The sequence below is a fragment of the Malaclemys terrapin genome, chromosome 16 (genome assembly GCF_027887155.1).
Source record: "Malaclemys terrapin pileata isolate rMalTer1 chromosome 16, rMalTer1.hap1, whole genome shotgun sequence".
NCBI classification, from domain to species: Eukaryota; Metazoa; Chordata; order Testudines; family Emydidae; genus Malaclemys; species Malaclemys terrapin.
In genome coordinates this window covers 21,693,916-21,718,792 of record NC_071520.1, presented here as the reverse complement: position 1 = coordinate 21,718,792, position 24,877 = coordinate 21,693,916, and the positions used below count along the sequence as shown (strand labels likewise).

At 43.0% G+C, this 24,877-nt stretch overlaps 1 protein-coding gene across 4 annotated transcripts in view; it reads right to left on the bottom strand.

The window, feature by feature from the left end:
• RIMBP2 (RIMS binding protein 2) overlaps positions 1-24,877 on the bottom strand; it is a 374,947-nt gene that overhangs the window by 39,223 nt on the left and 310,847 nt on the right. For all 4 annotated transcript variants that reach the window (XM_054006698.1, XM_054006700.1, XM_054006701.1 and 1 more), the window contains exons 16-19: positions 14,428-14,579; positions 13,592-14,059; positions 9,285-9,434; positions 1,435-1,593 (exon numbers count right to left, since the gene is read on the bottom strand). In XM_054006698.1, coding sequence (XP_053862673.1) covers positions 1,435-1,593; positions 9,285-9,434; positions 13,592-14,059; positions 14,428-14,579 — 929 coding nt within the window. The remainder of the gene's footprint in view (positions 1-1,434; positions 1,594-9,284; positions 9,435-13,591; positions 14,060-14,427; positions 14,580-24,877) is intronic.

Here is a 24,877-nt window from a genome sequence, read left to right as displayed (position 1 = left end):
GCAAAGCTGAATCGGATCTAGCAAAACAGAGACACTGTCAAGTATTTTAGTTCTAGAATCTGATCTAAAACTTAAAGCAATATAGTTATAAATGCAGTGGTGAGCGTCCTCCAAATTCTAAACTTACTCCATGTGCCCTAAATTTATGTGGCATTCTCACATGAAATTCTGCTTCTGCACAGCCATTCAAACAACAGACGTTAACAATTAACCTTGGGGCAGCTCCTCAGATTGCATTAAATCAGCATATACCCACTGACTTTAACAGAGCTATGATGATTTACCCCAGCTGAGGATCTGACCCATGTGTTCAGAGTTGGGCTGACAGTACCGTTAATGCAGATGTAAAAAGTAAAGAACCAGAGAAGCCTAGGGATAATTCAGTGTTTGCCTAGTGGCAGTCAGAGCCATTTCATTTTCAAGCTTTTATAAGGATACTAAACAGGAGAATGAAAGATTTTTTTCTGAAAATGTACTTGCCAGAATGTTTTTATAAGTTGCATAAAATCATAAGTCTGTGTATAAACTAGATAGAAGCAGTTATAGCAATGGTTACAATATCCCTATGTATGTACTTTGCATAAGGGTATAGCACGTTCTTTAGTAACACGGCATTTTGGCTGTGGGAAGAACGACCTGTAGGTTTCTGTATAATTTCAGTCATATAGCTTGTTAAGAAGAAGCATCTTAGCATGGTATACACATAAGAAGCAGTTACTATATGTCATATTACAGAAAACAGAAATTCTATGTTGGGAAAGTTTAGTGTTTGCAGTGTCTATTCTAATCAGATGAATAAAATCACCTTGTAGGATGAATCCTCTTATGCAGTGTTTGGGACATCATTCCTGACATGTTTGCCATTGTCTCCTCTGCCACCAGAAGCTCATTAATGATCGCTGCACTAAGATTAATGACTATGGGCTTTATCCACGCTATTGGGAATCCATATTGCACTGAATAAAACTCCCCAAATCCGTTACTAGCATGCACTAGAAGGATCCCGGGGGTTAGTTCCAAAAACCTGGTCAGTAATATGGAGAGGATGTCCACAGAAGATTTAAATTCAAAGACACGTGTGTGGATGTGCACGCATGCACTTGCACACATCAGAAAACCTCTAGTGGTCTGGGTGCACGTCCAATATACTGCAGCACAGCAGCACCCCCAAATGCGCAGCAAAACAGATAATTGCATAACCGCCCAGGACAGTCTTCAATATGTGAAGCTCTTGGTTAATACCAGAGAATTGAGTATTAAGTGGACTTCATAAGGGGAACTTTACTTTATGAACAGTATTCATCCCAGTTCTAGTCTGTAGGCCACTGTGAACTGTAATGTCCACAGCAGACTAACAAAAAAGTGCGTGGAAGGAAGGAAGAATTTGGCTTGCCCTTCTCTGAAGTTTAAACCCCCCTTTTCTGTCACTCTTACCTTGAGTGTGTTGTGTGATGTTACACTGACTCGTCTTCTTCCTCCATCCTCCAGCTGCATTTCTGAGTACAGCTCTTCTTCATCTTCCTCCATGATATCGGATAAGTCGGAGCCCCTACTGCTCTCCGTATGGTACTCCTCACCCTGGCAGTAGTGCGGCTATTGGATGGGATAGAAAAGAAAAGAGCTGCAAGGTTTAAAATCTGAAGTGACAGTGCCCCCACAAATGGGGGGCAAGGCAGCAACTGGCAGCTTGAATGTTGCAATAATACCTTATGTAACCCACACTACCCAGGTGCAACTCTCAGTAGCGCTCAAGTGGCTTGTTAATATAGAGGTGTATTAGCTTGCTCATACCTTAAGTTCCAGAAATCCTGGATTCAGTCCTTACAGATGATCCAACCAGCATTACACTTGCACTTCCACTCCAACCACAAACCTCATGAGACCCCGATTAAACCCCCTCCCCCCTTGGTTTACCCAAGGCCCTGCATGTGTCAGTGGATTTGCTGACCATCTGTTGAAGGCTCTAACTGAGATCGTGAATTCCATTCACACGTCAGCTATTCTTTGTTGTCATATCTGATGTTTGCTATATCTAACAGTAAACCCCACGTGACTCTTCAAGAGCACCATTTAGTTCTTACATAATGTTTCTATATTGTAAATTTTCACTGGCTTATGAGGGTCAATGATCTCATTCTATTCAGGCATCTAGGGAGAAGAATTGATAGAATTTTATGTCCTGCTAGAGTTAGTTCCACTAAATTGTCTGTGTTTTCAACTAGGTGAAACGGATGGAAGAAATTAGCTATTTTATTGAATTGCTGCTGTTAAATTTAACTGTCTTTGGTAAATTCTTGTTTTGTTTTACTAGTGTCATGATTTATATCCACAGTCCAGCTAACAAACCGAACATTACTGTGATTCTACATCTACAGGTATATTTTTAAAATGAGGCATCTAATTTTCTGTACAAAATCACACTGGTGCTTCAGATCGGTAAGCAGTTTCATCTGCTTGTGCAAATGATTAAGTTGAGGCCCACTTAAAAATTATGGGCCCAAAAGTCTCACATGTGCACTGTGTAAAAACTAAAATGTAAATCTCAATGTAGCCGATAACACATCTTCCTACTCTGTTGGTGTAATCTTCCCATTCTCAAAATACGGCCAGCAAAAAAGTACAGCTCTTTATATACAGTTTGAGTCTGAAGCATATCAGTTCAGGATAGGGTAGGCCCAAACAGAAATTCCAGATCTGAATATATTTGAAATGTGAAGTTTGGCTCCAGATCCAAATTTCATGGGACAGATCCTCAGCTTGTGTATTCCAGTGTACACTGATTTATGACAAGGATCTAGCCCTGCATTTCTATAATGGGCCAGAGCAGAGGCTAGGATCCAAACACCCTTCGGTCTAGATATGTTCAGATTCAAATGTGAACTACCCAGCTCAGTCCCACCTTCGGTGTCAAGGGAGCTGTACTGTATGCTGTAGAGACAATTTCCAGGAGCAAACCTATTTGCATCAGAAAAAGAATTTTGGAGAATAAGTTACTGAAATACTAGAATGTCAAGGAGCAGAAGTTACTCTATTTCCCCAGAAGAAATACTACAGCAGAAACAATCTTCATAGACCAGAATCAATTCCTATAGTTCCATAATGTATTGGCATCAATAAACTGCTGTAAACTTCCAGAAATGAAATTAAATGTCTGCAGTAAGCAATTACCCTGAAGTGAAAATATGTTCACTCTCCAAATATTACAGCAGACTTGCACTCTCTTGATCCCTAGAAGATAGTTCTGGAGATCTCAGTGTGTATCTCTACAACAGGGGTCGGCAACGTTCGGCACGCGGCTCGCCAGGGTAAGCACCCTGGCGGGCCGGGTCAGTTTTATTTGCCTGCTGACGCGGCAGGTTCGGCTGATCGCGGCCCCCACTGGCCGCGGTTTGCCGTCCCGGGCCAATGGGGGCAGCGAGAAGCGGTGCGGGGGAGCGATGTGCTGGCCGCGGCTTCTCGCTGCCCCCATTGGCCCGCGACTGCCATCCGTGGCCAGTGGGGGCCGCGATCAGCCGAACCTGCTGCGTCAGCAGGTAAATAAAACTGGCCCGGCCCGCCAGAGTGCTTACCCTGGCGAGCTGCGTGCTGAACGTTGCCGACCCCTGCTCTACAATGTGCCTCAGCTGTATGAGATGTTCATTAATGCTAAGATTCTTCTTTCATTACTTATGGGAGCCAGCTTGGTCCAGTAGATCAGGCGCTGGCCTGGGAGGCAGAAGACCATAGTTCTATTCACAGTTCTGCTGCTGACCTACTGTGTGACTTTGGGCAAGTCACTTCTCTCTAACGTCTATACCCAGCCGCTAGTTCGGCGGCTGGCAATCAAACTTCTGGGTTCGACTTATCGCGTCTTGTCTGGACGCGATAAGTCGAACCTGGAAGTGCTCGCCATCGACTGCGGTACTCCAGCTCGGCGAGAGGAGTACCGCGGAGTCGACGGGGGAGCCTGCCTGCCGCGTGTGGACCAAGGTAAGTTCGAACTAAGGTACTTCGAACTTCAGCTACGTTATTCACGTAGCTGAAGTTGCGTACCTTAGTTCGATTTGGGGGTTTAGTGTAGACCAAGCCTAAGCCTCCATGTCCCCTATGTAAAATGCAGATAAGGATACTTACTTTCCACTGTAAAATACTTTATGGTCTATGTATAAAAGCTAAGGATTGTTATTATTGAGGGTTGTGAGAGCCAGTCCTTTATGAACACTTTGTTGCTATCCAAGGGAATGGGATCAAACCCATGAATGTTTTCAGTTTCCCACAGCTGTATTACAATGAGGAGGTAATTTTAAGAACAAAAGCCACTGCAGGAGTTAATGCTTTCAGTTAGTTTATGAAATGAAAGACTCCCAGAATTCTGTCTGGTGCTCTCACTTTCACCCATGCCATTCCAATGGAATCTTACTTCCAATTTCAGTGAGTCAAATCCTGTTCTCAGTTATCCCCAATGGACCTCATTGGGGGCTGCACTATGTAACTGAGAGCCGCGTTTGTGATATCGTGTAGATTATCAAAGGTTGTTATTGCCAGAGAAAAGCTGCACAGCTACATAGCAGGAACCTTTCGAACTATCTCCAATGCTTATCTGCTTTTGATTTAATAACGGAGGTGTCTGTTAAATACCCACCAATTATTTAATGAAAACCTTCTAATTGAGGTGTTGGAACTTGTTAAGACATGTAATGCAATTAGCTCAAATTTATGTAAGCAATAATTGTACAATTACATTCTGTATTGGTAATAGATTAATTCATTACAAAATATTGAAGCATCTAATGGGCACGTAACAAGATATTGCAGCTCAAACTATTTAAACAGACTTTTCAAAAATCATTGTGTTTTGGGCCCCCATCCTGCAAACCCATGCACAGCCTTAACTTTAAGGCAGTGAGTAGTCGCAGTGTAGTCAAGGGTAAGCCTGGAATATTTTTATTTCAATGGTAGTTAGCCTTTAAAAATCCTAATTGCCTTGTCCAAAGTCACACAGGAAGTCTGTGGCAGATCCAGTGACTGTTTTGATTTGGAAGGGATGTGATCTATATAACCACAAATGGAATTTTTTTAAATCCATATATTATATTACACAATTACAGACCGTGGCAGTCATTAGTAACAACAGAACACCACTGTTGAACAACATCCTTTTTACCTGTATTTGTGGTTGCCTGCTTTGATTTCTTTCTTTCTATCTACTTCATGCCAAAAGCTTTTAATTGGGCATAAATGCACAGTATGGCATCAACTTCAGAATACAAATTGGTACCCACAGACTAAAGCCACACTATAATAAGCTAACAAACTCTTGATTGCCTTATAGTGAAATAAACTACCAGATTCTTCCAAAACTGCATTTGACCACAATCACACCTAAAATCTTATTAAAAAAAACACCTCCTATTAAACTTCCTGGTTAGGTCTGGATGTAGTAGAATTACGTATAAAAAATGCAGAAATTGGTTCTTTACTAACAAATTATGCAGTGCAGTTGTTCAGTTTTCATAAATAGTTCAAATGAGCAATTAAGCTGCTAGTAGGGGCCTCTCTTATATAGCTGAAATATAAACAGGTAATAATCAATTTGTATTTAATCAACACAGAACAGCTGCCTCACGAAACAGAATTCCTCTATTGAACTGAGAAACTTTAAAGTGTTACTTTTTAGGGGAAAGGAATAGGGTATTTTGGCACAGTAGGTGTAGGGTAACCATACGTCCTGATGTTAGGGGCTTTGTCTTCTATACGCAACTATAGCCCCCCCCCCCCCCCCAAATAAAGGTGTCCCATTTTTTCAGACTTGCTATCTGGTCACCCTAACTGGGTGTGACCCTAAGAACCCCTCAATGCCAACTGGCAAAGGGTTCACTGTTCCGTAACAGTAACTCCTGAGAGGCCTGACAAACTCACTACACCCAACATGCTGTTTTCATAGTAAGAGGGTCAAGTGAGGTCTAATAAAAGCTTATGTCATACTGGTCCTCAATCATTGTGAGATATATGTAAGGATGATATTTAAGGAGTTGTGTGCATATACTGTTTTAAAATCTGAATCAAAACAGGGTTGTCAGGCACGTTTTGACCAGACAAAGGATGTATATTCACCTGCCTGCCTCAGTTCACATGTAACAAAGGCATTGTAAGCCAACACAATGGAAGGCCGTTTGCATACCATGTCAAAATGTGGCTGTGAAGGTAACATGGAGCCAACACACCAGGGAATAAACCAAGGGGGTTCATCCTGACTCGGGGAACAAAATCATGAACTTTGGGGATATAAAAAGAAGGCCAACAGGACACCCCTTTATCTTTTACTGAGGAAGCAAAAAGGACAGCGATTTTTGCATTCATGAAAGGGGGATCCCGACCATGTTGGCTGGAGATGCTGAGAGAGAGCTTTAGGTGAGAGAAACTACTTTAGGCTGTTAGCCTGTTAAAGTTAAGTTTAAACTCTAGGAAATGTATTATACTTTTTGTTTTATATGTCATCATTTCTCTTCCCATTGTTATCCCTACTCACTATCTTTTAAATCTTAGCCATAATTTATGACTGTTCTCACTATAAATATATCAGTGCTGGGATTTTATATTGGAGCTGATCCTCTGTTGAATCAAACAAGCAGGTGTGTGTATTGGTCTTTTGGGACAGCTTGCCTGGTAATTTCTGTGAGTGTCCAGTGGTTAAGAGCTGGACACTGCGGGGGAACACTACAAAGGGGTCTGGGGTGCACCTGTTGCTAACCTGCAAGGCAAAACAAGGGCTGGCATGGCCCTGAGGAGATTGGATGGTGTCACAGATCTGACACCCAGTTAAGCACAATCAAGTCTCTCTCTCTCACTGAGGCAGGGGGTTACAGTACAAGGAGATGACAGTCCTGGGTATCTCGAGAAAGTGTCACAATGGGTTAATGCACTTAGGAACTGTTCTATCAGTAAAACAGACAAGGGTTTCAAAGTGGGCTTACAAAAATGGAGACAACTAAAATCTATCTTAGTTTTCTATACGACTCCCATTATTGTAGCATCTGAGCACCTTACAATTTTTAATGTCCTTCCAACACTCTTGTGATACAGGGCAGTGCTACTGTTCCCATTTTACAGTTGGGGAAACCTAGGCAGAAAGATACTGAGTGACTTGCCCAAGGTCACACAGGATGTCTGTGGCACTGTAGGGAATTGAACCTACCTCTCCAGAATGCCAGGCTAGCACCTAAATAATGGACCAGACTTCCTTATGTAATCAATAGTCGCTTTAGAAAATCTTGGCCTAGATGCACACAAAATAATTTTAAATTGTATTACATCTATTGGTTTAATCAACCTGGTGCACCTTTAAGTTTCGCCTGCAAACTGCTCATTTGCTGCACAAGTCAGGTAATTGCATGTGCAATCAGATACTTCCATGTAACAGTGTGTTTTGAATACACAATTTCCATAGCTGCAGACTCAGATGCACCTTGCACATGTGTCTGGAGAGCATGTATATCGTTTGTAGGTGCAACCTGTGTGCAGGAGTTCTACAAATTTGAACTACTGCCTCTACAGATGTAACCAATCCCCCAAGCCAAACATCTTTGAGGGGATTTAAAATCCAAAACAATATCAATATCTTACAAATGCCACTCTCTTGATAATGAGCTGAACCAAAATCCCAGAACACCCAGGAAACCTGTGTGTGCAAAGCAAATGTCACTGCTTGGCCTCATCTGTAGCCAATGATTTTAGTTTGTTGTTCATTTATTGTGTGATGTTATGATTAACTAACATGGTAGGTCATATATAATCATTGTATACTAAATAGCGTTAAATTGTAGGATTATAGAAGTATAAGCTTGATCTGTAGTTAGAAGGGATAAGTATGCATTAGTTATCTAAGTAAGTAGGGCTGAAATGCAAGGCCTACAGGCTGAGGCCTGTAAGATTTTAGCTTAGCCATACTAGGCCATTGGCTTAAGAAACGCTTGACCTAAGTAAGTGACCAAAGAATGACCCTATGCCACAAGGTTACGGGAATGGGTGATGATGTGAAAAATTAACATTAAGAGTAATTTTTTGCTTACAAGATACCCAGTAGTCACATTTTTCTATACATGCCCTAACCACAGGCTGCACGATGTGTGTAACTGCTAATGAGGTATAGTCAGAATCACATTATAAAAAGAGGGTGCCCAGATTAGGAAAACTGAACTTCCTATGGGAAAACTCCAGCAGGAACCATCCCTCTACTGATGATCAACCCATGAGAGACCCATCACACCCTAACATTATCTAGGAAGATGCGAGTATAACCATATTTGTAACTTGTGCATAGGTCTGTCTAGAATTTCTATATCCTTGGGCAATCATGACTTTAATTGTGTAACATGAATAAAACTTGTAAAACAGACTAGACCTTGTACTTGTGAATGTGTGTGTGGTCACTATCCTTGGCCTTTATGTGTTACTAGAGATTCTAAATCTGAAGCAAGTAGCAGAGGTGACTTTCATTCCGTTGAGCTTGAAACTGTAGTCACCAGAGCCGAACCCAAGGTGGTGTAATACCACAGTACAAAATTCATTTTAAATAAAATAAAAGGCTACACATCTCTAATTATGTCCAATATCAGAACTTGGGAGTATTCTGCCAACAAGATATTGTAACACGCTAAGAAAAAGTTCCAACCCTATTTTTACTTTGCTGTAATAGGGGGCTCAGCTCACTTGAAAGTAAAAAATTAAGTGGTCTTGTAGTGCTTTCAGTAGGTGAGGCTGAAGACCAGGTTTAGGAAATTCTTCTGACAGCATCTTTCTCCCTCCTGCAGCACGCCAGGGACATACCGTACCAGCTCCTTGCTTGTAAGGATGACATTTCATGGCTTTTAAATGACACAAAAAATTCCAAGCCCTTTTTTGTCTTATAGCACCTTAATAGATGTAAAAATAAAGCATAATGCAGAGAAAGCCCAGATTCAAAAATGTCTCCACTTACCTTCTTTTTCAGTTATTAAGGTTGTTGCTAGTTGTAACAAACAGAGATTCATATATCAGCCTTTATAACATACCAGCCTTTATAATGAGCAAAGGGCCAGACAGTTAAAAAGACGTTCAGCTTCTAGAAGGCAGTATAATGCTGTAGGAGTAGAAAAGCCTATTCATCTAACCCCGTACAAGTCTGGCTGCTTAGCCATAGAGCGTATCGGTTTGACAGTCAGCAGAATGATAGTGCTGTGGTTAATGTGTTGAGTGTCATAAAATATTTTCAATACATTGCAGACCTGCATCTCTCCTTATTACCATAACGAGGTCACATTAATTACCTGCTTTCCAAGCTCTGACCCTTTTAAGAAATCGTCGACGGAAGCCCCTCTCCTTTTAATGCTGGGAGAATCGTAGCCGTCTTCCTCCTCATCTGAGTTTGCATAATGTGCCATATTACTCCTTTCGCTAAACACACTCCTTCTCTCCATCTGACAAAACACCAACATGGTAAAGAAAAGCGGGCACCCCCCTTTACCTACATTGTTTCCAGCAAGCCAACAAAGAGATGTTAATGATTCCAGGTCTGCTGCCTCTAAGACTCAAGAGCACATTTAAATATACACATGGCTTAAACTCAAATGATAAACTTCTGGTTCCTTTAACTCATAGCCCTAAATGAGTGTAGGCTGGGTGGGTACTTGGATGGGTAATCTCTAAAGAATACCTAGATGTTCCAGGAAATGGTGTGGGGGATGCAGTAGGTAGAGCTCTTTCCTTGAGTCATTACTGAAACAAATGTCTCAACATGATGTTGAAGGCACCGTGCTTTCAGAGAAGACATAAAACCAGAGTTCTGCCCCTGAAGATGCTGAATTTAACTGTGGTCATTACTAGTCAGTGCCTCGACTCGTGTGTGTTAGAACTAAGTGGAGAACAATTTCTCCTTTTGCATGTGCCACTTTCCTGAAAAGCACAGGACTTTGCACCCATAGGGCACTCACTCTCGGGGAGAACAGAGGGGGGGCTTCTTTTAATTTCTATTAAATCCTTTTTTTAATCTCTTCCAGGGGATCCCACAGGAGTCCCATTGGCAGAAATTGCCTCGGCAATGCACAGATGGGGAAATTCACCCCTATGCAGAGGACCAGCACAATGTCTGTGCACCACCGAAACCTCACTAAAGCTTTCTTATTGTGAAGGCGTAAGCACTTGTGCTGATCCTCTGCACCAAGGTGAATTTTACCCTCAATCACTAGATCCTGCTGACCACAAGCCTTCCTCAGTCCATACCATCCAGCTTTCTGGTTAGAGGTACATGGGGGCTCCAGCGGCTTATACCACCGCCACCCAGTACAAAGAGGATTTCCACTACTGAGGACTATGTACCATAGGTGTTGCTGGCAGAAGCTGGCTTACCCCAGAGTGAATCTAGCCCCTGAACTTTTGCATAGTCTCCTGCATTGAACCTTTGAAGATTTACTAATTACTAATCCAAACGTGAATCTAATTAAACATGTTTTAGAATGTAGATCAGTGATTTTGCAAAAACTAAAAAAAGTTTCTCAGCCCCCTTCCCTTAAACTGCAGTCATTCTCTAGCTAATCATTATTGCTCCATCTATCTTACATTCATCCCAGTAGCCACCCAAAATAGAATCACTTGTGCTCCCCTAATACATATCCTTGTGTCCAGGTCATCCTTTCCGATTTGCCATTTGCTTTTTAGAAGGATCAGCTGTAATGCAATTGACATCCAAACTTGCTTGTCATTATATAACTGGGTTTGATGGTTTTGTTTTCTCCCCCCCCCCCCATTCCCACACCTTTAAGAATTTAAATTTAGGACAGAATCTCATTCTCATGAGCTGAGCTCAGCTGTCAATCAGATACGGTTTGTGCACTTTTGTTTTGACAAACAAATCAAGAAAAAGGAGGCTAATCAATGTGTATTGGCCCAGGTGGCTTTTCTCGTGTTGCATTCATTTTGTAGCGTTCAAAGGTCTCTTTTGTTGCATGAGGTATCCAGAGAACATACCATTAATAGGTTTTTGCAGTGCTGGGTCAAATAAGAGAAAATAAAATATTTGGTGTTAATATGAACCAATGGGCTAAGTTGACTTATGCCTCAATCCTGCAAACAAATGCTTACGTTTATGGACCTGAGTAGCTCCACTGAGGTCTATAGGACTTTATTCTGGTGGGCCAAGTTATGCCCACGGATAAGCATTTGCAGAGCCTTAGTTTGCTCACCCATTTCAGTGTGCAGTTTTAAATTCCCCTCTTAGTTGTTAGGACCCTGTTTAAGAAAGCATTTAGGTCCAGATTTTAAAGATATTCAGGTACCTGAGGTGCCTAAAGAAACCTTTAAAAATCTGAAAAATAAGCATTTGTTCAACTTTTCTCCGATAGACACAAGTTCATCTTTTGACTTCTATGAAACATTCCTCAATGCTTTGCTGAACAGAGATGGACGTAAGCATATGTTTAAGTGCTTTGAAGAACTGGGGTCTATAATATCTGTTCCATCCCACCTCAGGGAACGTCTCTCTCTGTCCTCTTCCCAATCACTCCACTCATCCTCCTGTCTGCCCTTGCACCACTGCTGGGGGGACAGCCTTCTCCTTTGCAGCTCTGCTGTGCAGAACAGCCTCTAGGTGTGCTCTCTCCACCTCACTGACTGCCCATAGTTTTTGAAATCTCATCCACAAATGTATGCCCTTTCCCCCTAAACGATATAGCTTCACTTTACTCTCCTTCTGCTGTTAATTACTGCTTTAACACTGAAACTGCCTTATTTAATTGCCTAATGCATTTGTGGGGATAGATTGCCCCAAAGACCCTTCAGCATTGTATCATTAACAGTATTCATCAAAACAAAGAAACCATCATAAAGAACAAGTTTGGATGGTAAATAAAGAACAACCTGACAGTCATGCACAGCTATTCCTAGACTGAGCACACCCATATGCTAATAACTTAATTTAATTAGTTCACAAGGAATTTCAAGCAAGGATATTAATAGAAAAATAAATTAATTAAATATGAATATCACCTGACATTTTAAAAGCTGGGGTCTTGGGAAATTGCCCCATGTAGGAAATAGGAAATGATCAAATGTTTTCAGGAATGTTTTTTGGTGGGTTTATTTTTGAGACTGTCTAGTTCATCTGCACTGGGCAATGCCCTGCGACTGCCAGGCAGATTAATTTGAGGGCAAGGTGAAAGCAACAGCTACAGGGTGCCAGTCTCATCTCACTCTCTAAGGTTTGCTTGCATGGTTCATTGGTCATCGAGCTGAGCACGTCGATTCAGCCCTTTTTGGGGGGAGGGGATTAGATGTTGACGTCAGGGATGCTATTGCATAAGGGCCAAATTCTGACCAGAAAAGTAACAGCAGCTTATGGAGATCCACATCGGCCGGGCCAGGTTAGTGAAAGAAATCTGCTAGCCTTTGGGGTTACAGAGCTTCAGCTGGTATCGAATGCAATGAATCATCCCAGGAACACAATGTTCTGCACTACCTAGTCACATCTGGTGCGTCAGTGACGATGTAACAAACCCTACGTGCGTGGGCGTTTATACTTTTAGAATGAAACGTCACCTCTTACTACTCTCCCTCTTAGATGCTATATTCAACCAGACTGCTCTTGATGTCTGTTCCTGGGGCTTAACTCTTTGAGCCTGCAATTGCAACCAACACAGTGATTTCGGTGACTAAAGGGCTCGCACCTCTGCAACCTGCTCTCTCTAGTGAGCTGCCAGAGCTCAGCATTAGCGAGCTCCAGGGGCTTAATGTATAACAGCTCTTTGTTGGTCAAACTTTCACAGACATTTTTCTTCTTACAGATCAGGTGGCTCTGTTCCCAAGCCTTGAGGCTGAAGGCTTAGTATTTTGTTATTGACTTTAACTGTTGTAAGAAGCCCAAGTGACACGGTGTGGGGAGCTAAATGTTTAACCTAATTGGCCAAAAATAAACCAGATTTTTAAAAAAATATATTTCCATTTTTAAGTATCTTTGGGGTTATCAGCAAGAGGTCAAAGGACAGCACATTACAATATCTCTGTGCTTTATGGTCAGAGTATCCATTCAAACATCTGGGAGTAGATTCTGGTCACGGTTTATATTAGTGTTGAATTTATAACTGGTTTATAAAAGGTTTAATCAATTATGTAAGCTTTAGATTTAATAGATTTCATTCACAGAAGATTCCCTGTACAGATATGATGTTCTAGGTGCTTGTAAGCACACCAGTAGAAAGAGTTATAGATTGTTATTAGACATAGTTATTAGACATATTAGACATTATGGCTGTTCCTTCAAAAGTTTACAACTGAACATTGACTTAATAATGTTTTGAAACTTTACTATGCAGAAGAAAAATGTTGCTTTCCCTTTTCTTTAGCAGTTTACTTTTAACACTGTACTGTACTATATTTGCTTTTGTTTTTCTTAAATAACCTACAAACCTAATGGACTCTACAACAATGGATTAACTTTTTATCAATCAGTTATTAACCCTTTATAAAGTATTTATAAATGGAACTTTAATATCAAAGGTGATCTACCTTTTAAAACCCTTTTTTCCTAAATGATTTGCAACCAAGCCACTCTATATGACAGGGTGTAAGAAAGAGCTTGCCTTACCCTGTTGTTCTCTGCAACCCGTTGGGCAGCTTCTCTCGCCATGGCTTTAGCAACAGTGTTCGGGACGGGTGTGCCTTGCGGCTGAGGGAGTATTCGATTAGGCGAGGGAGACCTCCTTCCTTGAAGCGGGCTTTGAAAGTTGGGGGTAGGAGGCTCCAATGTGTGTCCATGAATGGGGGATGCTGAACGAGTCTGCTCCCACGACTCATCCATTTTTAAACGTGGACCTAAATGTTCATCTTTGGTATCTGGGGCCCCGGCACTTGCTAATGGCTTCGATTTGGGAGCAGTCCGAGGGTGAGGGATTGGAGGCACCAATAGGTCAGGTGGAATGGCAGCAACGCAAGAGTCCACAGATTCCCCTTGTGCGGAAAGTGTTCTCACGGTAACTTCCTTAGCTTCTACGTTCCGTATTCTCATGAGCTCCACGAAGGTGTTCTCTGCTGTTGGAAAGATCACCTCTGCCACCTGAACACATAAATAAGCAACTTAAAAGTCTGAAAAGACATTTCCTCCCATTGCCACCATGAAAGGCTTCCTATGCTCTTGCAAAGTGTTGCCCGTTGGCTGCAATAATCAGCACTGCAGGTCTGTATCGATTCGCACCAATCAGCTGTAACACATCAGCTAGGCTTGTCTGAACAGCTATGTCTTCCTGATGAGTTTACATACAGGAACTCCATAGCCAACTTACAAACCAGGCAAATAATGAAGTGACAAAACAGCTGCAGTGAAACCCAGAACAACTCGGCAAACCATGAACTGCTGCCTTTTCCTGTTAATCTAACTGCACATCTCTAGCTGCTGATCACTGTAACAAGCAAAAGAAAGCTTACCCTTTGGCCTTTTGCATAAACACCATAGCCAGTAACGTTTGCTCCGTTGGAGGTCCCTGTGGATGTAAGGGTTGGTGGTTTCCAGGACACCTGTATAGTAGCTGGTGTGGACCCAGCCTGTATGGTAATATCTTGAGGTGGAGCTGGAGGACCTAGGAGAACAAAAGCCTTGTTTATCATTCAATTCTTTTACATTTCATGCTTTAAACTAAACAGACCACTTCGAGGTCTGCTGTGATTCTTGAGGACTGCGGATTTTTTATCACCCTGTCTGCATATAGGGAAGATACATTTTCATACATAACAGGGCTAATTGTCCTCACACCTTGAACTGTGGGAAAGGTTTGTATTGAGTTCATTAGCCAGACATGCTTTCCTTGCTTTTTTGATAATTATTAGGAAAATATATGGGTCAAATCCATCACTTTTAATTTGGGTCCATGTTTCTCAAAGCACTTTAACAAAGGAGAGCTAAGTATCACTAGCCCCATTTTATAGAAGGGAAAACTAGAGCACTGAGATGTGATGTGACTTACCCAAGATCCCAGAGCAGGTCAGTCATGGAGCCACGAATTGAACCTAGGATCTGCGGCCTCTCAGCCTAGTGACCTATCTACCAGACCCTGCTCCCTCTAGTTATTTTAATCACAAAATGGAAAGGGAAATACATTGTTTCTCATCCTGTATTTACCTTTTCCCCTAGCTCTTGTAAAAGTGCTTCAATTCTTCTGAATGTGGGGAGAGGTAAATATAAAAGGTGGTGGGAGAATTGTCACGGAGACACATTAGTGTGTACGGAAACCTGTTACAACTGGCTACAGACTACCTCAAACCACGCCTCTGAGACAAAGATCAGTACAGAACACTGCGTGCTGGGACCTGATTTTGACATTTCAAAGCACCACCAGTAGAAGCAGCACATGAGGAGGAGGTGCTGGTGGTAGAAAATGAACCAGGCCCCCTGCAGACCAGAATTTTCTTGAGATATTTACTAAATACAACAAAATTACAATGAAACAGACCCATTTCAGCAGTACTCTGAACCAATGAGGCTGAGACACAGCTGATCCCTCATCTCACCCCACCTTACCCTTTGCAAGATCAGCAGTAAACCAGTGTTAGTTTAATTACCAGCAGAAACAATTCACCCAGGTGATTTACACTAGTGTTTGTGGTACAGTAGAACCTCAGTGTTAGGAACACCTCGGGAATGGGGGTTGTTCATAATTCTGGAATGTTCGTAACTCCGAACAAAACGTTATGGTTCTTTCTTCAAAAGTTTACAACTGAACATTGACTTAATAAAGTTTTGACACTTTACTATGCAGAAAAAAAATGTTGCTTTCCCTTTTCTTTAGCAGTTTACGCTAACACTGTACTGTACTGTATTTGCATTTTTTTTTTTGGTCTCTTCTGCTGCCTGATTGCATACTTCCAGTTCTAAATGAAGTGTGCGGTTGACCGGTCAGTTCATAACTCGGGTGTACTTAACTCTGAGTTCTACTGTACATTATAACATGCCCTTTGTTCTGCATCAGTGATACCTGGAAGGCTGCTGCAAGGAAGGGCTGGGATAGTGCCTATATTAGACACCATCTTACTGCAAATATTACGGATTTCTTTTCCGCTTAGTGAGTATTGTGGGAGGGCTGTGAGGGAGGAGGACAGGAAAACATTTCAAACCAGCTATTGCATGAAATTCAGAAGCACCATGCACTGTATCAGATCACATCTTGCTGACAAAAATACAACATGGGGGTCCTTTGCCTGCAGAAATCCCTTGAATAATACACCTTACAGAATACAGCTCCATTTTAAAAATAGTATGTGCTACTTACTGTCATTTTTATAATGCAGAGAATAACTTTTAATACTACCTGCCATTTTGGACACAATCGTGGTTTCATTTGTAGAGAAAACAATAACAATGGTGAATGCAGAAGTCCAGAAAAAAGCTTGTGTCAAGAGACGCACAGAATGCCGGTCAAATCCAAGGACTCGGGGCTATGGCTTTATAAAAGATGGGATGGACCATGGCTGGGGATAGACTGTAATTGCCCCTTGTGAAAGGCTGTGTATTGGAGGGGCCAAAGGGAAGGGCAGAGGATGAAAGGGATAGGCTGAATCCTGCTGTTTGCTTTCCTTGAGTGCAAGGGAAACATTAACACTCTCAGTGCCCAGAAGGAGACGTTACTGGATTGGGGCATGACCCCTCTACCCGCCACACTGAGTGGAGCTGTTGCTACACCTCAAAAAGGAGGTGTAAGATCCACCCCTGAGCATTCTTCCACAGAAGCATTCTGCCTGCCCAAATGCCACCAGCCTCCAAGGTAAAATCAGCTTGACTGTGAGACAGTCAAAGGGCCACATTCTCATTCACACTGTGCAAAGGGGACATAATAGTCAGCGTAACTTTACTTCACTCCACCAGCGTGGCATGAAAGGGGCCTCAATGTAAATGGGAATTAGGCTCAAAGCCTCCACGCTGCACTGGAAAAAAAAAAATTAAACCAAAACTCAGTCTTTTAAGGCATTGAAAATACATTAACCTACTACCACGTTCAGTACATCCCTAATTAAAACACATTATTGAACCTACTATAAATAGCCCCGTGTTGGCTGGAAACCCAAAGTAAAAATATCTTGGAGATTATTAGTTCGTTTATATTTCATATAGCCTGTTGTGTTAATTTAACTGTCAAATCCTAGTAAGTTTATCACGTTAAGAAGCTTTCAAAGCGGGGGTGGCCACAGGCCACCCCCATCTTTCTGGGATTGCTGGCGGAGGACACAGCTGAGCAGTTGCAGATTTTTTTTTTTTGCCATAGAACTTAACACAACCAATTTCAATTCATCTATCGAGGGCAACACAAGAACCAACACATACTGTTACTGGGCATTTGTTTTTAGAGCAAAGAAAATGATGAAGCTGTAAACTAGGTAAAACATGGGTCTTAGGAGGCTGGCAAGAAGCCAATAAGGCCATCGATGTTACCAAGTTCTATCCTCTAGAGCAGTGGTCCCCAACCTTTTTGTGGCCAGTAGCACATACATGTTTTCAGAAGAGTGTGTGGGCGCCAACAATTTTTCCAGGCTTATTTTGTATTTGTACATTAAATAATACAAAAAACATCATATTTAATATTACATAATATATGAATCCAGAGAGAAGAGAGAAGCTGCGAGGACAGAGAACACCGGTGCCCGCAGCCCCAGAGTTCTCTGTCCCCGCGGCTTCTCTCCCCGCTGGGCACTAGGCGGGCGCACATAAATGGCCCGGCGGGTGCCATGACACCCGTGGGCACTGCGTTGGGGACCACTGCTCTAGAGGGCATCAGTACACACTGTAGCCATTTCGTTACAGTTCAGGCCATTATAGGCAGAAGGGGGCTTTACTTAGGTAAGGTCAGAAAGAACTAAACAGCCCCTCATCTCACTCCATCCCTGTAAAAATAAATGTATCGTGATCCATGCTGCATCTTTTCTCCTGTGTTTTTGGTTAGCAAGGTGGTTCGCTGACTACAACGGGGCTTGCTTGTAGTGCTCCTGTGAGCAAAGTCCAAGTGCAAGCCAACCTTCCAGTTCGCGGGAAACCATGGCTGAGTAGAGGAGAGGGAAATAGGAATTTTTTTTGCTGAAAGATGCAGTGACTATTTCAGCTCCTCGAGTGCAAGTCAATTCCTTATGTCTCAGCCAGCAAGGCAAAGGAGAGCTGTCCAGTTTTCATGTCAGTCCATCACAACCCAAAGAACCTCTTGAGACTTGTACTAATTCAAAGCAAAGGCGCTCTCCATGCAGACGGCAGTCAGTCATGAAACCTGAGTTTTAAATGACCACTTTGTAGGGCTTTGTCTTTAATTGTAAGTATAATCATAAGTGCTGTGTTTGCCAAAGGCTGAGGAACATGTGGTTTATGAGAGTGTCATCTCAGCTAAGTATATTTAATAACCTCACAGGCCCTAATACAAACACCACAGAATTTACACCTCCAGGGCCTGCTTTTAAGAGGTGCACTTATAACTCCACAAGAAGTTTGTGTGAAACGGGGGTACCCTGCACATGAAAATCAGGCAGCTAGTCACCACCTCAGTGCGTAAGACATTAAACTGGTTCCATCAGACTGGTGGGAATGAGTCAGCCAAATCAATCCGGGGTATGGAGGAGTCGGTGGGTGACCAACTTTTAAAACTGAAGGGCTTATGTGGCAGGTAAAAGACATCAAGACTCGACTACAGTATGTTGCACATTTTAAGTTTTCCGTGGCCCTGATTCAGCAAAGTACTTAAATCTCTGGCTAACTTTAGCATGTCTGTAATCCCAGACTTCAAAAGGATTACGTTCATGCCTAAAGTTAAGCAAGTCCCTATGGCTGTGTCTACACTACAAAGTGTGGTAGTCTGACATTCTGTCAGCTTACAAAAGTCAGCAGCTGCATGTCGCTTGAGCCCATGCACTTGTCAGCTTGCACTGATGCTGCACAGCACCTCACAATAACTTGTTGCATCAACAGAAGATGTGGTGCATCATGGGTAGGTATCCTAGTCTGGTGCAATGCCTTGTGGGAGATTTTTGCAGTGCTTTGTAGGATACCACCAATTCACCAGGGATTTCTGGAAACTGGGGGTGAAGTTCCCACAATGCCACTTTCTCCACCCCATCATATTTATTCTAGCCCATCATTTTTGTGCCTTTTTAAAACTTCCCAGTTTCATGCACTGCTTTTTATCCTCGCTATCTCTCTGGACTCTGCATAGCTTGGTGCAATTCTCATGTCTGTTGCTAGTTCAGGAAATATGATTTCCCTGTATCTGCAGAACTTCAACAACTACCATTACAACCAGTGATCTGGTGATGAAGATGGGTTGCCAGAGGACAAGGAATGGATGATGGAGACAGCGAATAAAAGTGTCATGTTGTTGGGGGCATTCACAGATTAATTCCACATAGTGGACAGGTGCTTCTGAGTCCAAGAAACGAGCACTGAGTGATGGGATCACATGATAATGCAGATTTGGGATGATGAGCAGAGGTTGCAGAACTTCCAGATGTGAAAGGCCAAATTCCTGGATCTGTGTGCCGAGCTTGCCCCAGCCCTCCAGTGCAGGGACACCAGAAAGAGAGCAGCATTGACAGTGGAAAAGCAAGCAGTGATCACACTGATCGGTCAGCAGTTTGAAAATCCAAAGTGGGAACCGTTGTCATTCAAATGTGCAAGGCCAGTAAGCATCTTCTGTTGCACACAAGTGTGACTCTTGACAGTTGGCAGGAAATAGCAGAAGGGGATTTGAAGCAATGGGGTTCCCGACTGTAGTGGGGACGATAGATAGGATGCATATCCTTATTCTAGCACCAACCCATCTTGCCAGCAAGTGCATAAACCAAAAGGGATATTTTCCATGGTTATGCAAGTGCTAGTGGCTCACCAGGAATGCTTCACTGATAATTAATGTGGGTGATGGGAACGTGCATGACGCTCGCAGTAACTTCAGAAACTTACCGAATAAGCATCTTGGTTTGTCTCCGATTTAAAACTGTTGCATTATTTTTGCAGTTCTCTTTTTATTTCCATTACAGTTTCTGCTACAGTTTCACCTTCTTGTCAAAATAGAAAAATCAATTAAATCAATACTTTTTCAAGGTCTTTGCAAAAGGAGAAGGTGAAAAGTACAGGAAACAAAATATCCTCGATTCCCATAGCAGATATTTCTCCCTAGTTCAAGGCAGCAAGTGGCTAGCTTATGCTGCATCATGTGTGTTTGAGTATTGAGTCCTCAGACAAATGTCTAATTCCTTTTAAAATCCAGCTAAACCTTTGGCCTCAGTGCCTGCTTGTGGCAGTGAGTCCCACCAGCTGATTATGTGTTGTGTATAAAAAAATAATAATCCCAAAGCAACACCATTATTTCCTTTTGTTTGTTTTAAATAACCTTTCAGTTTCATGGGCTATCTCCTGTTCTTGTATTAAAAGAAAGGGTAGATAGGAATGCCCAATTTATCTCCTCTATATCAATCATCATTCTGGATATCTCTATCATGTCACCTCTTCACTGTCTCCTCTCTAGATTAAACAGTTCCAATCTTTTCAATCTCTTCTCATGTGGACATCTTTCCAGTCGTTTTCCACTGTCCATCTCTGGATATCTTCGCTATCACAGATATTTCCTTGGTCTTGTTTCCCACTCTGCCAACCCCTCCAATCTCATTCAGAATTTTGTCCTTCCCTATTAATTAAATGGTAACTTTCTTTAGCCACTAATTGAATTACACAATAATACCTGCTAAAAGTGATGAAAATAGTGCTATTTTTTAAAACCAATGAACTGCTTCCTGAAGTTTTGGTTAAACTAAATGGAGAATCAAAGCATAAACAGTGGCTGAATTAAGCACAAAGCAATGTGTGCAACTTCTGCCTATACGGGAGCTTGTCAATCCAAAACAATTCAGCTAGTGCCCTGATAAAACCAATTGTTAATTATGCTTAGCCATGTCCCACAGCTATTAAAGTACATGAACCACATTGTAATATCTTCAGAAGCTGGTTTCTTGAGTTTTTATACTGTACCTAATTTCATGTGAATGACTGATTACGCTAATAGCAAATTCATTGCTAAAATTAAGAGCGGTTTTCCCTGGGAACATTTGTTACTGAGCAGTTCCATGGTCAGCATCAAAGCACACTGGCAATTCGTTTTAAGGGACAATGATAAGCATTCTAGGGCTTCTTTTATTTATTTTAACTTAACATCAACACTTTCAAAGAGCTTAATCCACTAAACAAAGGCACTAGGAGAGGAGATGAAACAATGGAATGATATAAAATACATATGGGTGACAACAAATATTTGCGGCAGGTGTTTACTGATCAGGATAAGCCGGTGACTGAGGGATGGGTTAAAGCAGCAGATCGTAACGTTATTAAGTTAACACTGAGAAGGGGTGCTAGCTACCCCATCTCCTCCAATTCTCACATACCAGGCATTTATGTGAGTCTAGTGCAGGAGTTACAGGCCTCCCATCATATAACCTTATAACTCAGGATAGACTCTCCTGAGCCTACCCCAATGATTAAGGTGACTTTTCTGAATCCTCTCACCCTTTGCCCGGCCAGGGGGACAAAGGATACCAAAGAGGGACCTTGGTCTGTGAAGATTTCAGGTTTCTCCTTCTCCCACAGGCTCAAGGTCCACCAACAGTATTCCAGGTATCTTAGTTCTGGGAACTGGCCCTTTCGCCTTTCAACCGCACTGGACACTGTCTGCAAGTTGCAATGAACTAAACATTAACGCAGATGATGTTATGCCTAAATCCTACTCCTATTTAACCTAACTGCGCCTCCTAGATGCTGACAGGTAAAAAAACCCACCAGACCTCTGCCAATTTGGCCCCAATGGAAAAATTTCTTCTTGAACCTAAAATAGGTGATTGGTCAGACCAGACATCCTAAAAACACAGTTCCTATTCTACGATGACAGGGAGAGAGGGTAGGGCAGGCAGCTAAAATGGAGCAAGAGACTCCAAAAGATCCAGCCAAAGGTTTAAATTAAAGGGGGGGAGGGAGCAAGGGACCAATCAGTGTTTACATTTAAGCACATGCTTAAGTGCTCCGGTGGGCCAAGAACTAAAGACCAACCTTCGCAGCATTAAAGAGTCACTTAAAAAGCTGTTGATCAGATCAAAAGGATGTGTGTTTCAAGTATTAATCCTGCAAACATATGACTTTTTGTGCTGTGTCTGGAAACAGTAAGGGGCAGCCTCTCTTGGGCCTGTGTTTTTAAGGCAGTTGCCCTCTACTGCTCTGGAACATGGCTAGTTGCCTTGTTCAACTTGCTCAGAATTCACATAGCACTTCCCCCCCACCCTTTTTAGTACAAGTGGTTTTCTCTGGAGAGGGTACACACTACTGATCAGGGCAGGAGAGCGTGAGGCTTTCCAACCTTCAAAGAAAGTAACTCCATCTATTCACCAGTAGGCCCCTTTGAAGCCCTTTGGAAAATGCCAGCATGAAAGTTAACGGCTGCCTGTGGCCATTTATGGTGTGCTTCACTCTGCATTGTCTACTAAAGCTGACATTTGCCATGGCAACCACTAGACCCTGGGACACCTACTCACCCATATGCATCTTTCCTCAAAGCAGCACAATAACAATGTGCCCTTCAGTCAAACTATCTTTATTACTTTCTCAGCATCTTTTAAAATAACCTTTGAAATATGTTCCTTAACACGATAGATCATAAGGTTGTGGTTTAGGTGGGGGAACAGTCCAGGGTCACAGAGTAAATCTGTACATATAAGATGGTAAGAACAGCCCTATTAAGACATCTGACTTTCTTTCCATCCATGTTCGCTTTCTCCTCCTTTTACCTGGGGTTTAGAAGCAGGGAAACATGGTTGCTTACTGCTGGTAATACCTGCAAGAGAAAAATATGGAACATGCTGTAATTTTAACTTCTATTTCTGCCCCTTATTTCAAGACATCTCTCCCTTTGTTTCAATATCTATAATGCTGAAATTCAAGAACCAAACTGTTAGCTGCGACAGATCCCGACTAACACGGCTACCCCTCTGATACTTGAAACTGTTAGCTGTTCATCGTGGACAATTTTATTACACTGTGAAACAATCAGAAACTGACATGGATTTGCAACAATGCCCCTGGGTGGGTTATCAGCTGTGACTGACCCTGGGGCACCTGGATCTCAAAGCATGAGTTTTTTGCTGCCTGTTAGTTCCTATGCAGTAGCTGCCTGAAATCACTCTACATGATCTAGCCACTAGGGGGAGACAAAGAGCTACCTTGGCTTAGAGCCGGTTATGTAGTGTCATCAGCACTGAGTATAGTGAATATTTGGTGACCATTTTCACCAAGGACGTCTCTCAGGTGCGGAAGGATTGGTAAATACTGATGAGGCCCCCTAGTCTTATCTGATTCCCATTCAATGACTTCAACTGATGCCATGCAGGATCAGGCCCAATGAGCTACAGTCCATATAATGTCAGAGACGTTGGGGGCTTTTTAAAGCAAAATTGGACATTAGGATAGAATGTGCAAGCCTTCCATTCTGACATTTTCCATTTTGTTGCAAATATTCCACACAGCCCTAAGTGTCACGTGCCATTGGTTTCTTCCCCTTGCTGCAATTTACTCTCCTTGGTTGTTGAAAATACCATATTTATAGGCACCATCACAGCATGCTTATTTGGCTGGGTTTGTATAGCACAGGGGTCGGCAACCTACGGCATGCATGCCAAACACGGCATGCAAGCCGATTTTGAGTGGCATGCTGCTGCCTGCTGCGGTCCCGGCCGCCATCCCCACTCAGCCCCCCGCCCACCGCTCTCCCCTGCGGGGGCAGGAGGCAGAAGCTTGGTCCTGTGGCAGCCAAGCTTCTCCCCTCCCCTGCTTCTTCCCCCAGCGTGGTGCTTTCCTGCCCTTCCTCCTCTCCTTCCCTGCGCTGATCAGCTCATGGCCCTTGCGAGGAGGAGGGGGATGAGTGGCAGCGTGCTCGCTGCTCCGTAGAGGCAGAGAAGAGGTAGGGATGGGACCTTGGGGAAGGGGGTGGAACAGGGCATATCCCTTCCCGTCCCCTGCCATGAGCTGCTCAGGGCAGGGGGCTGGGAGCACTCCCACCAGCTGAGCACCCCAGCCCTGACCCCCCACACACACCCAGCTTTCTGCCCTGCACCTCCACACACACCCCAGCCCTCTGCCCTCTGCCCTGACCCCTGAACCCCCCCCACACCCAGCCTTCTGCCCTGCACCTCCCACACCCACCAGCCCTCTGCCCTGACCTCTCAACCCCCCCACACCCTCACTGCCCTCTGCCTTGACCCCTGAACCCCCCCACACACCCAGCCTTCTGCCCTACACCCCCACAGCCCCCATCCCTCTGCTCTGATCCCTGAACCCACACACACACCCAGCCCTCTGCCCTGACCCCTGGAACCCACCCCCCCAGGTCTGGGGTCCCGGCTGCCGGCCCCTTGCCAGCCGGCGTCCCAGCCGCAGGCCCCGCTCGGCCCGCTGCCGGCCTAGGAGAACAGAACCCCAGACTGGCAGAGGCTGAGCAGGCTGGCAGCGTAAGATCAGCATTTTAATTTAATTTTAACTGAAGCTTCTTAAACATTTTGAAAACCTTGTTTACTTTCCATACAACAATAGTTTAGTTATATAATATAGCCTTAGAGAGAGAGACCTTCTAAAAAACGTTAAAATGTATTACCAGCACGCAAAACCTTAAATTAGGGTGAATAAATGAAGACCTGGCACACCACTTCCCAAAGACCCCTGGTCTAGCATTTGGGACTGGGAAGTTGTCTCTAAGTGGGTCTCTTCAATGTGTACAGTCCTCTTTCTTGCTGTGTTTTGGGGGTGAATGGTCAAGCTACCTTCTCTTCTTTCATTGTTCTTTATGATGAAAAGAGAAATAATGGGAACACTTCTGATTTCTAA